Raw genomic sequence first — 14,665 nt, forward strand, 5'->3', positions numbered from 1 at the left:
CAGCCGAGGTGCCAGTTGCTGCTCTGCTATGAAAAGAAAACCTATTTTAGGCAAAACTGACTTTGCGGATTCTTCAGAATAAGCAGAGCCCAGCAGACAAAACCCATTATGACGTCCGGCTGGAGCCGGAGCCCCGCCCCGCCCCCTCGCTGGCCGCGCCTCCTCCCCGCCCTCCCTTGGCTGCGTCCCGCGCCCCGCCCCCTCCGTCCCATGCTGCACCACCCACGCCCCCAGGGCCACGCCCGCCAGCTCAGCCTTTAACATCCTGGGAGGGCAGACCCGCTCGCGGGGGTCTCAGGGGCTGCGCTGGACGCCGCTGAACGTCTGGGGGCGCTCGGAGTCGGGACTGGGTGATCACGCTGGCGCGCGAGAAGGACCCCCAGGGGAGAGCCCTCGGGGAAGTGTCCACCGGAGCCAGGGCGGACGTAGGACGCCCCCAGCAATACAAGGCTCGCCCGCCGCCCGGCCCCCGTGGCAAGCTGGCACTGACCCAAGTGCACCAGCATGCGTGTCCTCACCGACCACCACTGTCGTGGACTTACTGTGGCAATCAAACCAAGACGCTCGTGGCTTCCAGGGCTGTGCGCCACCTCCTGCCAGTCTCCTGCTCTGTCCCTTTCTCGGCTTCCACAAAAATAATCGCCATTATGGTCATGATAATTCATTCCAGGCCCATCCGAGAAGATGAAACGGAGGCCTGGGGGTCACATGGGTGTGCTAGACATTTCTTATTTGGAAAGTTCCAGCAGAGCACCCCTCCCCCATGGCCTGCTTGGCCGCTGGCTCTACGGTTCAGAGCTGCCCCCAGCTCCCACACTCATACTCATTGTACTGGGGAATGGGAAGCCCCTCCTTCGCGGTCAGCGAGATTTAGGATAAAAATAAATAATTTAATTGCAGCGGGTGGTGCACTTCTGGTGGCAAAGGGCAATTCCTTTTGAGCCAGTGTGGTAGCTCTTCAACAGTAAGCCAGGTGCTCCTCAACGGCAAATCTGGAGTTATGTGGACAACTACCAGCACACTGTTTCTGAGAGACACTAGCTCTTGCTGCTGGGGGACATGCTGGTTTCTTCAGATGGCGGACACAGAATCAGCCTTGGGAAGAAGGGTGGGGGAGCATTGCTCTGTCCTCTCTGGACTCAGCCCTGTACCCCTGCCTCCTACTTTTCAAAGGTCAGAGCAAGGACAATCGTTCCCTAGAGTACGAATGAGGACCCTCTGATCAAGTCATGCACCTGCTCTTTCCAGGGCCACTATGCCTTCACTTAGGATTGTGATGAAGCCAGCAGGCAGGTGAGAAGAGATGACTCCAGCCCCCTCGTAGAGATCCCACTGGCTGTGGGAAGCTGGGAGGTAGGCGGCCGGATCCCATACAGGACAATAGGAGCCACATTGAGGATAGAAAGGCCCCTGCCAGGCTCTGTTACTCCAGCTAATGCAGACTCTTGAGGTGCCTGGGGAACAGACCACCCTCTTGGGAATGCTCATTTTTGTTGTAGTTAGTGTCTCTAATCCATATACCCATCTGGTGAGTGTCATGAGCTTCATTTTGCAGACTGGGAGGTCAGAGGGAGTGAGAAATTTGGCTGGTGTGGAATCCTGACTTTGCTGCCTCCCAGCCAGGTAGCTGGGTTGCTTGGGCACCCTCTCTGGACCTTGGTTTTCCTGTTTCCTGAGTGGACATGGTTCCTTGTGGGAAGTCGAGGAGCAGTAAATGAAAAGTGTTTAGCAAAGCTGGTGGCATGCAGGAGCTACTCAGCTATGTCATCAGTTGATATTATGGCCTATTCTGTAGAGCCTTAGTTATGCACCCCTTTGCCCTCCAACACATACCGTGTGCATGACACCCAAATCCAACAGTTCTGTTTACTTCTTGGCTATTGCAGCACAGTTGCCCTACTTATGACACTATATCATTAGTGGATTATGGGCTATCTCTGGTAGCCAAAGATCGGTGGGCAGAAGTGTTTAGAGTCCTCCTTTGAGACTGGTAACTGATATACGGTTTTCTGCTTAACAATAACACTTGCTTAGACTGTATGATGCTTGTTGTCCTTGAAAAATAACTTAAGGAATTTCTCTGATGCTTAGGAGGAAGATGTATCCCTCAGATTTGTGTTTGCTTCTCCCAGTGCCTGGGAGAGCTACATTTCCTATTTGCTTTAAAGACCGAAACTTTTTGTATGATCTAGATAATACGAATTTGGGCTGCAAACCCTGCAAGAGCAGACTATGGGAATGAGTTCTAACAATACCACTATCCTTTGCTCAAGGACAAGGTCTCAGTCTCGGGGGGTGGTTCATACTCAGACGTACTTGTGGTTTACCCTTTAGTTGAGTGTAGCTCTTGGGGGTCCCCGACTCATGGGAAGAGGTTCTCCAATTTCATGTTCACCTTGGGCCAGCCCTGCACTCTTGCCTAGGTCCCACCCCCTTCCCTAAATGAAGAGCTCCGTTTGTTGGGTTCTGCGGATGTCCTCAAGACAATATCAGTTTCTGACCTTTGCTCAACGCTCTGGGTTCCGTCGCCCAGATGTGCGGGCTGACGTTCTTTGCTATGGTGTGGGCTCTTCCGTACTCCTTAGATATTTTAATCAGCATTCCGGCAATTTTCAGCAGGAAGGTTGGCCCAGTTTGCAGACAGAACTCATCATGTGCTGTTATTCCCTCCTTCGGCCTTCAAACCCGCGTTCACGCCCTTGGTCACCGTGTTGGCACACTCTTACCCAGTGCCACCACGTGGCTGCACTGCGGCTGGGCTGAGCACTGGGAAACAGGGACCGCGCCGAGACCTTTCCGTGTCAAAGGTTACTCTGAATATTTCCGCGAAGGGAAGCAAAGCAGACTATTCTGCCCTCAAAGAACTGCGGTGTGGGCGAGAAGACAGAATAAAAGCGAAACAAAACATAAGCCGGCACCTCCGGGCTGCAGGAGACGTGCAGGCGGGGAAAGCCCTCGTACGGCTACCGCTGCCGTGGGCCGGCGGGGCGGACGGAGGGCACGCGCGGGGCGGCAGGACGGCCGGGGCCTGTGCTCACGGCGAAGCCCGGGGCCGCCCAGCACCCCCCGACCACAGGGGAGCGCGGCCACGATCCCCGACCCTTCCTGGAGACGGGCCGTGTTTCAACCGACGGGATCACCCGCGCCGCCCCGCTGGGCCCACAGGCGGCCCTGCCTCCACCCTCGCTGCCTGGCCACCCCCAGCACCGCCTGGAGGGTCGCCCCGGAGCAGCCACCGCCACTCGGAGGCCGGGAGGGCGGGACGGATGTGACGCAAGGGGCCGGAACTGTGCGCACAACGCCCGCCCGCCTGGGCCCGCCCCTCTCCCGTCCAATCCCTGCTCTCGGCCCCTCGGCCCGCGCTCGGCTGCGCGTGCGCCCGCCCGGCGCCGTCGCCGGGCTCGCAGCACCGGCGGAACATGGAGGCGGTGCTGAGGCAGGAGCTGGGCTGCGGCTCCGTTAGGGCCACGGGCCACTCAGGCGGTGGCTGCATTAGCCAGGGCCAGAGTTACGACACGGACCGAGGACGAGTGTTTGTGAAAGTGAACCCCCGGGCGGAGGTCAGGCCCGCGGGGCGGGGCGGCGGGGTCTGTCTGCGGGCGGGGGCGGCCGCCCCGCGCAGTGAGCAGCGGAGTGAGTCGGCTCCGGTCCGCGTCGGGCGCGGCCCCGCCTCTGCGCCGTGCTCGGGCCGCTCGCCCGCCGTCCCCCGCTTTCTTCCGCGCGGCGCGTCGCCCCGTGTGCGTTCGCTGGCGCGCGGCAGCCGGCGGGCGCGGGGGTCGGAGCTGGGCCCGCCGTCTCCGGAGCCGCGCTTGGCCCGGCGGGGCAGCCCGGCCCCTCCCCGCGTCCCCCGGACCGTCCGCAGGTGCGCGGGCGTCAGTGGCACCCCGGAGCTCGACGTGGGCACTGGGGGCCCTCTGGTGTCCGTCCTGCTCGGTCTTTCTGAGTCCCCATCCGCTCCTTTCCAAGCTTCCTCGCAGAAGCCCTTATTATTTAGGAGGAAAGTTACTATTTATTAGTTATTGGAGGTTATTATTTAGTAAGAGGTTCCGGCGTGCCGTGCCGGCTTGCTTCGGAACTTGCGTGGAGCTGTGCGGGCCGAAGCGCGAGCGTTCCCCGGCCGTGGTGGGGACGAGACTCCTGTGCTTATCTCCTGGGGGTGGGACTCCTTGGAGACATTTAAGGGTCACTACCAGTTACTCTAACGTTTTTTCTCATACCTCCTGGTGGAATTGGCCTGGTCTAAGTCGTTTTCCTCCTGATTATTCTTTATCTGCTTTTTGCACACTTGTGTAATTGGTTTTCTCTCATACTCCTCCCCTAAGTTCCACTGATGCTTAGTTTTACCATGGGTCTGCTCTGCAGTAAGCGTTCTTTTTTTTTTTTTTTAAAAGATGACCGGTAAGGGGATCTCAACCCTTGGCTTGGTGTTGTCAGCACCACGCTCAGCCAGTGAGCAAACCGGCTATCCCTATATAGGATCCGAACCCGTGGCCTTGGTGTTATCAGCACCGCACTCTACCGAGTGAGCCACGGGCCGGCCCTTGCAGTAAGCGTTCTTAGCGTTAGTTAGAAACTCAGGGCCGCGTAGCAGTAGACATTTCTGTGAAAGAGCCTTGGCCTGTAGCTGGGTGTGCAGACCCTCCTTCACCTCCTCCTGCCTTTTTTTTTTTTTTTTTTTTTTAAACATTACTCCTTACTCTACTCTCCACAACCAGTACTCTAGTAAAAGTATAGGCGGAGCCCAGTTATTTTCCTTTATCTTCTAAGGAGAATGCTGAAAATTCTTCTTAGGACATAGTTTTTAGCTTCCTCCTCAGCAATTTTGGCTCTTTAATGTAGTAATAATAATATTTATAAAGTGTTTAGAATGTAAGGGTTAGCTGCTAACTCATGGAAGCAAGTCTATGAAATTGGGACTCTTATTAACCCCATTTTACCGATAAGGAAACTGAGGCACAAAGAGCTTAGGTAACTTGCCCAAGATCAGTTAGTAACTATGAGAATAAGTAAAAGAATGACTAGCACTGATATTAACAGCCCCAAACTGGAAGCCCCGTTGTCCATCAGCAATAGAATGAATACATTCTGGAATATTCACAGTGGAGCACTGTACAGCAGTGAGGATGAACTCTTACTGTTCATGCACTAGCATAACAAGTGCAGTGTGGAATGAAGAAGCTAGACCTCAGAGACCGTATGACTGCAGAATGACAAAGCAGGAAAATAAGTCTGTGATCATGAAAGTCAGGGTAGAGGCTACCTTTGAGGGTGGGGGACAGCGACTAGTGGCAAGAAGGGGAGTTTCTGGATTGTGTAATATCCACTGTCTTGATCTGGGTGGTGGTTATGCTGTGAGAATTTTTTGAGCTGGACGCTTATGAGTTGTGCACTTGTACTTCAATGACATTTTTCCTTAAAAAGGATATTTTAAAGGGGAGGAAGTCCCTAGTATCAGAAGTCAGGGAAGATTTCTTTGGGAAATTGAAACCAATATTAAGTTGAAATCTGAAGGTGACTAGAAAGGAACTCACTTGGCAAAAGATGGAGGAATAGTGTTCCAAGCAGAGGTGACAGGTGTGTGGGGGCTTTGAGACTGGAGAAGGCAGGGAACCTCTGAGAAACAGAAAAGAGGGCTGGAAGACAGAAGCACAAGGAGCTTGTGTGTACATGTGTGCATGTGTAGGGGTGGATCCTGGGTAGTGGTCCCAGGTGAGGGTGGGAGAGTGGGTAGGGCGGTCCTTGTGCGGGAAGTAGGAAGGGTTAGCTCAGGGTGTGTCCAGGGTTGGATTTGCCTTCTAAAGGGATCCCTGCAGTGTGGTGAGCAGGGAGGCTGGGTGGAGGATGGTCACTGTAGTCCAGGGGACTAAGATGGAAATGGTGATTGAGATGAGATGGTTTCCAGTGCCAGGTAGGAGACGGCATAGACGTTGGCGGTCCATTTAGGTGAAAAGTGACCCCAGGTTCCTGGTGTATGCAGATGGAGGGCCCCCTGCACCTGAGTGGCCAGATGAGCCTTTGTCCTGTCTGTGGAACAGGATTGTGGTTGAGGTGCTGTCTGCAGACACTGACAGATAACCATATGTGTAATCCAGCTGTGTGCCAGGCACTTAGTGAAATACCAGTAGCCTTCTACTTTCCTCTCTGCAGTCTTTGGATTCTATCATAGAATACAAATATAGTCTAATACTAGACAGTACAAGCCTTCTTATTCTGTGCAGCTTCAGAACTCATAGCCTACTCCACTGACAAGCACCTTTAAGAAAACTCTTCACGTCTTTCCGTTGAGTCCTCAGTCAGGATAGCCTTGGTTTGAAATTGTAGTGCTAGAGGAAGACATGTCTGCATAGGACCTTTCTGGAAGTAACCTTGCTGTCTCTCTTCCCTGCTCCATGATTTTTCTGACAGGCCAGAAGAATGTTTGAAGGTGAGATGGCAAGCTTGACTGCCATCCTGAAGACAGAAACAGTGAGAGTGCCCAAGCCCATGAAGGTTCTCGATGCCCCGGGAGGAGGGAGTATGCTCGTGATGGAGCATTTGGACATGCGGTATCTGAGCAGGTCTGTCTTGACACCGTCCCCTCTGCTTGGCTTTATTTTTCCTCTGAATGGTTCTTTTATACCAGAATGAGTGGCATGTACTCTCTGCAAGCTAAAGGCAAAAGAGAGGAGTCTCTTGAAGTGAGGTGCTGACAAAGGCCCTAGCTGCAAACTCGGATGAGGATGGGAAAGACTGTCAAATAATCAGGGCCCTTTGTCTCTCTGTTGCTCCACTAGAATAGACTTTCTGTTCTCAAAATGTTTGACCTACTTTTTGTGCCCCGAGACCTTCCACATGGATGTGTATCTGCTATTTGTGTGTCATCTGTTTAGCTGCTGCCTTTTGGTTTCACAGTCATGCTGCAAAGCTCGGAGCCCAGCTAGCAGATCTACACCTTGATAACAAGAAGCTTGGAGAGATGCTCCTGAAGGAGGCTGGCACAGTGGGTATGGGGCTGCATGGGCCATGAGGGACCCTGCCTAGAGGAGGTCATTCAGCCAGTGTGGGTTTGAGAGTAAAGTTATACTGCAGTGTTGTGAGGGTCAGACCTGTGTTGATGCTAAAACAAAGGAACATCAATCCTAAGGCTGCATGTTTGCAGTGCACAGGGTGAATACGATTAGCGTGACGTATCATAATTGCATTTGAAAGATGGGAAATACTTGCTGAACTTGAAACCCCATAGGTTACAGTTGCTTTTACCTCTCACTACCCAGAAAAGAGTCTAAGTTTCCCTGGTTTTGTATGCAAGGTGAGGCCTTTAATTACAGTGTCTTCTTTTCTAAGACAATCAAACTCGAGGCTCATAATGAGAGCCCTCATGCCTGACCTTTCTAGAGCTTAGTGTGGTGTTAGCATTGAGGAAATTTTCTAGCATTTTGACCCTCTGAGATTTGATAATCTGTGGGTAGCCTGTGTGGTAACTCTGCTAGGCAGAGTAGTTGACAGTCAGAAAACAGGTAACCAGGAATCTACTGTGCAAGACAGAAAGGTCCCATCAGACTGCCCGTCGTGTGAGAATCTACTGACAGGTCCCATCACACTGCCTGCCTTGTCCCTTCCAAGCTACATGGAGTTCAGTCTGTTGGGATTTTTTTTGAGTTTGGGGAGCTGCAAAGAATTGAGACTTATTTCAAAGCACAGCAGTTTATCTGTCACAAATGGTGCTAAGTTTGCCACCGAAAACAGTTCTTTCCTGATAAGTTACAGTATAGGGTTTTTTTCGTCTCTGAAGAACATCCTCCTTTATTTACTTATTTATTTTGACACGGTGTTGTCCCCATCCCGTCCCTCCCCACCCCCCGAGCATCCTCTGGTGCTGGAACAGGCTCTGTTCTGGGTGTCCTGCGGGTTAGTAGGGACCAAGGACCTTGTTTGTCTCTGGGTGAGAACAGGAGGTAGTAAGGGCACGGTGAGGTCAAGCCTCAAGGCGACTCTGAGAGTGGGGGCTTAGGGTCTCTTGCAGCAAGGGCACTGAGTAGTTGTCTTTCTGTTTTTCACTGTGCTTGCAAGGGAGAGGAGGCGGGCAGGCAGAACGGCCCTTTGTGGATCAGTTTGGGTTTGAAGTGGTGACGTGCTGTGGATACCTCCCTCAGGTGAGTGATGCAGCATTTGCTTCCATTTCACAGTCAGGTCAGCTGTTCAGGCATAGTGGGGGAAGCACACCCTCTTCCCTTTCTGTGAGATTCAGTGAAAGTCTTTGCACTCTTTTATTCTTTGCCAATTTTTAAAAGGTTGACTTGAAGTTTACCCACCTTATATGCTAGGTAAGCACGGAGAAACAGAAGGGTCAGCAAGTTAGGGTGCTGGATTTCAAGGCCGGTAAAAATTAGAAAATTAAAAAAAATGTTTTAAATATACTAAACTTTCAAAGATAGCATAATGACAAGCGTAACTTTCAGTTTTATGATTTTATGGTCAGCTTCCCTGGGAGTTTCAGCCTGGGGAGTTCTACTTGAGGCCCAGCAAATGAGTTGATGGGATGGCAGCTCTGCGCCAAGAGGAGAGGCAGTGTGGCTCCTCGCAAGGGGGACACTGAAGAACCTAGAAAACTTTAAGGGGCTTACTGGTAGACATTGGGGGAGTTGACACTATTCAGATTTTGAGATGCAGGAAGTTGTCTGGAAACCTGCCTAGAGGCCTCTCCAGGGGGTGTTTTGGGCGGTTCTGCCCCTACCTCTCCTGCCTGTACTCAGCTGTGCACGCGTGTGTGTGTGTGTGTGTGTGTGTGTGTGTGTGTGTGTGTGTGTGTGTGTGTATGACTGTGGTTCTGCCCCTACCTCTCCTGCCTGTACTCAGCTGTGCACGCGTGTGTGTGTGTGTGTGTGTGTGTGTGTGTGTGTGTGTATATGACTGTGGTTCTGCCCCTACCTCTCCTGCCTGTACTCAGCTGTGCACGCGCGCGCGCGCGTGTGTGTGTGTGTGTGAGAGACTGTTTGTCATCACGTACTGCTCTGTGTGCTACTCTACTCTTGTGTCTGTCTTACTCCCTCTACCTGGATTGTAAGCACCTGTGACCTGGACATCTTTTCTTATGGGTCTTTTAGAACAGGGCTCCACATGACTTCTCACATCATCCCTCCCTGGAGAGGCATAGTCCATGGCCAGGCAGATGGTCAGAAATGAGCCACCAGGTCAAGGAGGGTCAGCTAGCTCTGGCCTCTGTACTCCAGTGTGAGTGTAATTGAAAAGAAAATGTCTGAGAGCTCTTTGGTCTTGGAAGGCTACAGAGTGGATCCTGAAGCAGCCCTTGCTCCACTGCTCTTGGGATAGGACCTAAGGTCTCAGCGTGTCCATGAGATCCCATGCTGCCTGGGCACCCCTCACTCTCTCCAGCCTCCTGTGACCGCCACCCCTTCCCCACACCATCTCTGTAGCCCTTTGCACTTTGGGGTGCTTCTGGGCATTCAAGCCCCCCTTCAGTCCTGGCATTTTTTTTTTTTTTTTTTTAAGATGACCGGTAAGGGGATCTTAACCCTTGACTTGGTGTTGTCAGCACCACGCTCAGCCAGTGAGCGAACCGGCCATCCGTATATGGGATCCGAACCCGGGGCCTTGGTGTTATCAGCACCGCACTCTCCCGAGTGAGCCACGGGCCGGCCCCAGTCCTGGCATTTTGGAATGAACTCTTCTTTCTCCTTTGCTGTTGCTCGTGCAGGTGAATGACTGGCAGAAGGACTGGGTTGTGTTCTATGCCCGGCAGCGCATTCAGCCCCAGATGGACATGGTGGAGAAGGAGTCTGGGGACAGGGAGGCCCTGGAGCTCTGGTCTGCTCTGCAGGTAAGCAGGACCCCCAACCCCCGCCTCCCCTGTGCACTTAGCGCTGGCAACATGCCCCGCCCAGCCCTGATGTGGGGGAGGTACCAAAGCAGGTGCAGCCACCTGAGTCTGGTTCTGGGCAGGAAGAGGATGCCTGTCAGTGTCCCATCTGCTCTGCCTGAGCCCTGCATGTCTGAGCATGAAGTTGCGCTCAGATGTGTGGAGCAGCACTTAGATGTCTGCATCCCTCATCCATGCTTTGGTATCTCCACTCTGTCTTCCCCCCTGCAGTTGAAGATCCCTGACCTGTTCCGTGATCTGGAGATCGTCCCAGCCCTACTCCACGGAGACCTCTGGGGAGGAAACGTGGCAGAGGATTCTGCTGGGCCCATCATTTTTGATCCAGCTTCTTTCTATGGCCACTCGGAATATGAGCTCGCGATAGCTGGCATGTTTGGGGGCTTTAGTGGCTCCTTTTACTCTGCCTACCACAGCAAAATCCCCAAAGCCCCAGGATTTGAGAAGCGCCTTAAGTTATATCAGCTCTTTCACTATTTGAACCACTGGAATCACTTTGGATCAGGGTATAGAGGATCCTCCCTAAGCATCATGAGGAATCTGATCAAGTGAATTTCTTTCCTCCAGGGGCAGGCCTCTATTAGTGGTGTGCTGAGTTCTCTAGTGCAGGTGCACCAGATTCCAACCAGAGCCCGTGGTCAGGGCTCCTTTTGTTTCTCCATGGTCCTGTTCAACGTGAATTTTTCCCTGTTTTTTCACGTGGCTGGAGTGGCTTAAGACCAAGTCAGTAGCTTATCCTCAAACCTTGTAAAATACATAATATCTGAGAGGGAAGGTTTTGTCATTCTTAGACTTGATAGCTAGATAAAGCCACACTGGAGATGTGATGTGGACAGAGGGACTTATGAAGCATGGGTGACATTGAGCCTCACTGCTGCTCCAAAGTAGAGAAACCGCAGTGATCTCATGTGAGCAGCATGGGGTAGGGTATCTAGTGTGCAGGGAAGTGGCAAGGTGCTTGAGCACTGCTGCTCAGAGGATGGCTTTCTGCCAATGCCTCCCTGCTGTCACATTCCAGGAATGTCTCTGAGCTGTTCACGATGGTGCTTCTTGATGGGTAAGACTTGGGTCTAGACATGAAACCATCTTACTAGAAGCTTCTTATAATGACCACTTCCAAAATCCAAGCACATTCCCTTTTCTTTCTGCATTACCTCTAGACTCTGCTGCAGGCTGCGTAGGTCTGGAAGCTGATTCTGGGAGTGACCAAGCTGCTAGCTGAGGGTGTCCCAGGGTAAATTTAGGAGTCTTGAGTTGCTCTGCCATTACCCCATCTGTGTGCCTTTTTCTAAAGCTTGCTGAGTCGTCATTCCCTTGCAACATACAGAATGAGTGCTGAACTAGTACTTTTCCCCTCCTTCAGTAGTGCAGTGATGAGAAATATTTCACAGATGGCATCTGTGCTAACATATCCTTCTGCATAAAAATTTGAATAAACTTTCAGAGGTTTCAGTAACACATGAGACTTTCCCTCATTTATCGTAATTCAATGTTTAGTTGTTTGCCAAGAAACCTTTGTAATGTATATATTGTGACAATAAATAGGTACAACAGTTGTTTTTTAGAAGAGCAAGTTTCATCTTTTTGTTCAAATTAAAAAATAGCACGGAGCTTCAAAATTAGACCAGGAGTAGCCTGATAACTATCTGCAATATTTCACTAGAGGTACTGCTTAACTGCTATTCTTATTTACCCTGTGAGATTTGGAAAACATTAAGGGGGGAATGAAAGTAACCGTAGAATTATATTTGGGGGAAGAAGCTAATTGGTGACGATGTTAGCTTGGCATAGGGCTTAGGAAACACCAGTGTTGGAGGGGACACCCAGTGTCTCACTGAGGTGGACTGAAGAGGATGAATTCGTTTTCCTTGTGTGCTTGTTCTTTGTACGTTACAGGTCAGGGTCCCCTTGGTAGAGTTCAGAAGCAGAACTGAATGCCTTCAGAGGTCTAGTTTTCATAAGAAGGGAGAGAGGATTGTGACTTTTAAGAACTTGTTAGCATTTCAAACCTATTAATCCCTAGATAACAATTCACCAAGGTTTTAGCTTATTTATTCTGGCCCGAGGGAAACAGCTGTTTCTAAGGACAGTGATGCCATGAAACAGCTTCGTTACAGTGGAATGTGTGCTGCTTGGTTTCCCCCCATTCATACGCGTGGTTTTGGTTTTGGCGGCTGCCGGACTTGGGGTCTTCTGCAAAGATGATCATTCTGCCACTGAAACCACTTGGGAAGCACAGCTCAGGGATCCTTCTGTGGTTAACCGAGTAGGAGCAAAGTGGTCAGCAGGGAAAGAAACGATAGCTGGAGTGTGTATTTGTTTAGCCTTAGAGGATTTTGAAGGAAGAGCCTCCATCTTGTGCTCCTGTATTTCTCACGAGCCGTCAATGCTTAGAACCCCATACCCCCGTATAGGCAATGCCTGGACCGGCGTTTTGGGAATCATGAGTTCGCAGTGAGGTGAGTGACCTGTCAGCTCCCAGTGGAGTTGCTCACAGACCCTGCTGGGTCCAGAGAGTGGGAGGCAGCCTCCCCGGGTTGTTGGTCCCTGGAGGGGTTGACGGGACAGCCAGACTACCCGAGGAGGAGGATGGCCCAGACTCCCTTCTGAGAGCATCTCTGGGGGCTGTGCCAGGTGCAGGGAACGGCTGGTTCTGCCCCATGCTGGCCCCTTGATGCTGGGAGATGCTCGGGCCCTGGGCGTCATTCTACGGCAGCACAGTGATACGGGTGATGGGAGCCGAGGCCAGAGCTTTCCCAAGCTGTTAATGGGAAGGACACTTTGGTCCTAGACAGTGCCACGGTGCCGCGTGTCATGAGAGGCCCTCACTGAGTGCACGGCCAGAGTAGAAATGCGGGATGGACGCGGCATGGAGCCCGGGTGGGCGGTCAGCTGATCGACCGTGCTGTGGCGGCACCGTATTTGTCAGCTTTCTAAGTTTGAGGTTCGTTTATCTACTTTCTGATTTTGTATTCATTGTTAGATATATATAAAATACACGTATGTATATATTTTTTTCATAAACGGTTGCCAAAGTCGTATAAGCTGTGGGCCAAAGGCTCCTGTGTCTATCCGAAGGAGCTTTTTTGTGGATTATTCTGTTCCATGAAAGACCACGTGCTTATCATCCGAGGATGAACTTTCCCATGTGAAATTGGGCTGTTCTCTGGGCTAGCTAAGCTGGAAGAAATGGGGGCAGCAGGGGAGGTTGTGATTGGGAGGCACAGCTTTGAGGAACAGCTGTGTGACGCATCCCAACAACAGCCTGCCTCCGGTCCTTGCAGAGTGGTGTGTTCCATCTGAGATAATCGGGAGATGTGGCTCTGGATGCAGCTCTGAGACTGTCATGGGGAGAGTTGGAAGAGATTTGTTCCATTTGGGGCAGCCATGAGCACCACGAGGAGGCCTCAAGGGCTGGCTGTCCAGTGACATGGCTGCTGCCCTGAGCACCCATCCAGGGCCCTGGGGGTCTGATCTCTGGGATTGGGGGCAGGCAGCTTTTTTGTGATTTCTTACTGGAAGTGGACAAGTTACATCGAAACACCTCATTTTCTAACGCTGTCAGGGCACCAGCCTTTCCACAGAAGGAGGTCTTCGTTTATTCATTTTGGCCGTGCACTGACCAGCTCAGGTAACTGGCCAGCCCCCATAGAAGTCAGTCTGTAGGTAACTGCAGTCTAGCCTTCCACCCCAAAGCTTTTTATTTTGTAATCTCTTGATGAAAGTGTACCAGAAACGTATGCTTTTCTACCTTCTTAAACAGAACCTGCCCTTCTGGCCCATTTCCTGTTCCCGGAATGGTGCCATCCTTCCTTGTCCTGGGCATAGGCCTGGCACTGGGGGGCTGATCAGGTGCCCTCAGTTGGAGTAGTTGAAGGAGGGCTTGACAGAGGGACACTGGACAAAGGTGTGGCGGATGTCAGGAGACCACAGGAATAGAGCAGGGCCCAGCTCCAAGGGGCTATTGCCACTCAGGCCTGATGGTGTGTAGAGGACAAAGCCCATGGTGACCTTCCTGGCAGGAACAAACACTCTGACCTCACCCTACTCCCTTCTCCCCATCTCCTCTTGGGCTCCCCTCTGGCCAAACCCAGCCAGAAGTCCAGGTTCTTCGTCGAGTGGGACAGGTCAGCCCCCAGGCAGAGAGGAGAGGACAGTGTGGATGCTGGATGTGAAGGAGAAATAGCAGAAACTGGGCATAGTGCTCAGGAAAACGTGTCGGCCAAACTGAAACTGGTCGTGCTGCCCCTCCCTCTCCACGCCGTCCTGGCCACCTCCACGGGGGCCCCTCTCCCGACCATCTCGCTCACCTGCTCCCGCAGAAACCTGCCAGCCGCTCCCCGCTTCCTGGACTTCCCCTCCAGTTTACCCTTTACACTGTGCCCCGAGTCATTTAAGATACAGACCTTTTTCTAAACAGTATCATTTACACACCGTAAAATTCACCCTACTCATCTTTTAAGAAACTTAGAATCGCTTAACCGTCCTGCCCCACCTCTGAATCTTCAGTGGCTCTTGTTAGTTCCCAAATAAAGGCATCCTACGCTGGAGCCTGCTCACGTGCTCCTCATTCGTGTGCCTGTTCTCACCGAGACTCGGGTGCCCATGGCTCTTTTTTGCATGACCCTTAACATGTGCTGAGTTGTATGAGGGAAAGTTACAAGGGGCAACGAGAGAAGGTAAGAGAGAACCAACTTTAGACCAAATAGTTAGAATGACTGAAGCGAGAACAGAGAAAACAGGAGACCATAAAGACAGTGTCTGATGAGAGGACCCAAGGCTCTGTCCTGA

At 51.9% G+C, this 14,665-nt stretch overlaps 1 protein-coding gene across 1 annotated transcript; it reads left to right on the top strand.

Annotated features, from left to right (window-relative positions):
* The first annotated feature begins 3,408 nt into the window (after window positions 1–3,408).
* On the top strand, window positions 3,409–11,414 carry FN3KRP (fructosamine 3 kinase related protein). The gene is made up of 6 exons (XM_063080976.1): window positions 3,409–3,560; window positions 6,406–6,557; window positions 6,892–6,983; window positions 8,050–8,132; window positions 9,695–9,817; window positions 10,088–11,414. Exons 1-6 carry the CDS (start codon window positions 3,420–3,422, stop codon window positions 10,424–10,426), a joined length of 930 nt encoding a protein of 309 aa, XP_062937046.1. The 5' UTR covers window positions 3,409–3,419; the 3' UTR covers window positions 10,427–11,414.
* The last annotated feature ends 3,251 nt before the right edge of the window (window positions 11,415–14,665 follow it).

Source organism: Cynocephalus volans, chromosome 16, assembly GCF_027409185.1.
Source record: "Cynocephalus volans isolate mCynVol1 chromosome 16, mCynVol1.pri, whole genome shotgun sequence".
NCBI classification, from domain to species: domain Eukaryota; kingdom Metazoa; phylum Chordata; class Mammalia; order Dermoptera; family Cynocephalidae; genus Cynocephalus; species Cynocephalus volans.

Bases quoted from the DNA above. Each gene is read 5' to 3' on its own strand.
- FN3KRP (XM_063080976.1), top strand. From the start codon at position 3,420: ATGGAGGCGGTGCTGAGGCAGGAGCTGGGCTGCGGCTCCGTTAGGGCC. The intron at 3,561-6,405 runs GTCAGGCCCGCG...TTTTTCTGACAG, and splicing joins AAGTGAACCCCCGGGCGGAG to GCCAGAAGAATGTTTGAAGG. The intron at 6,984-8,049 runs GTATGGGGCTGC...TGTGCTTGCAAG, and splicing joins GAAGGAGGCTGGCACAGTGG to GGAGAGGAGGCGGGCAGGCA.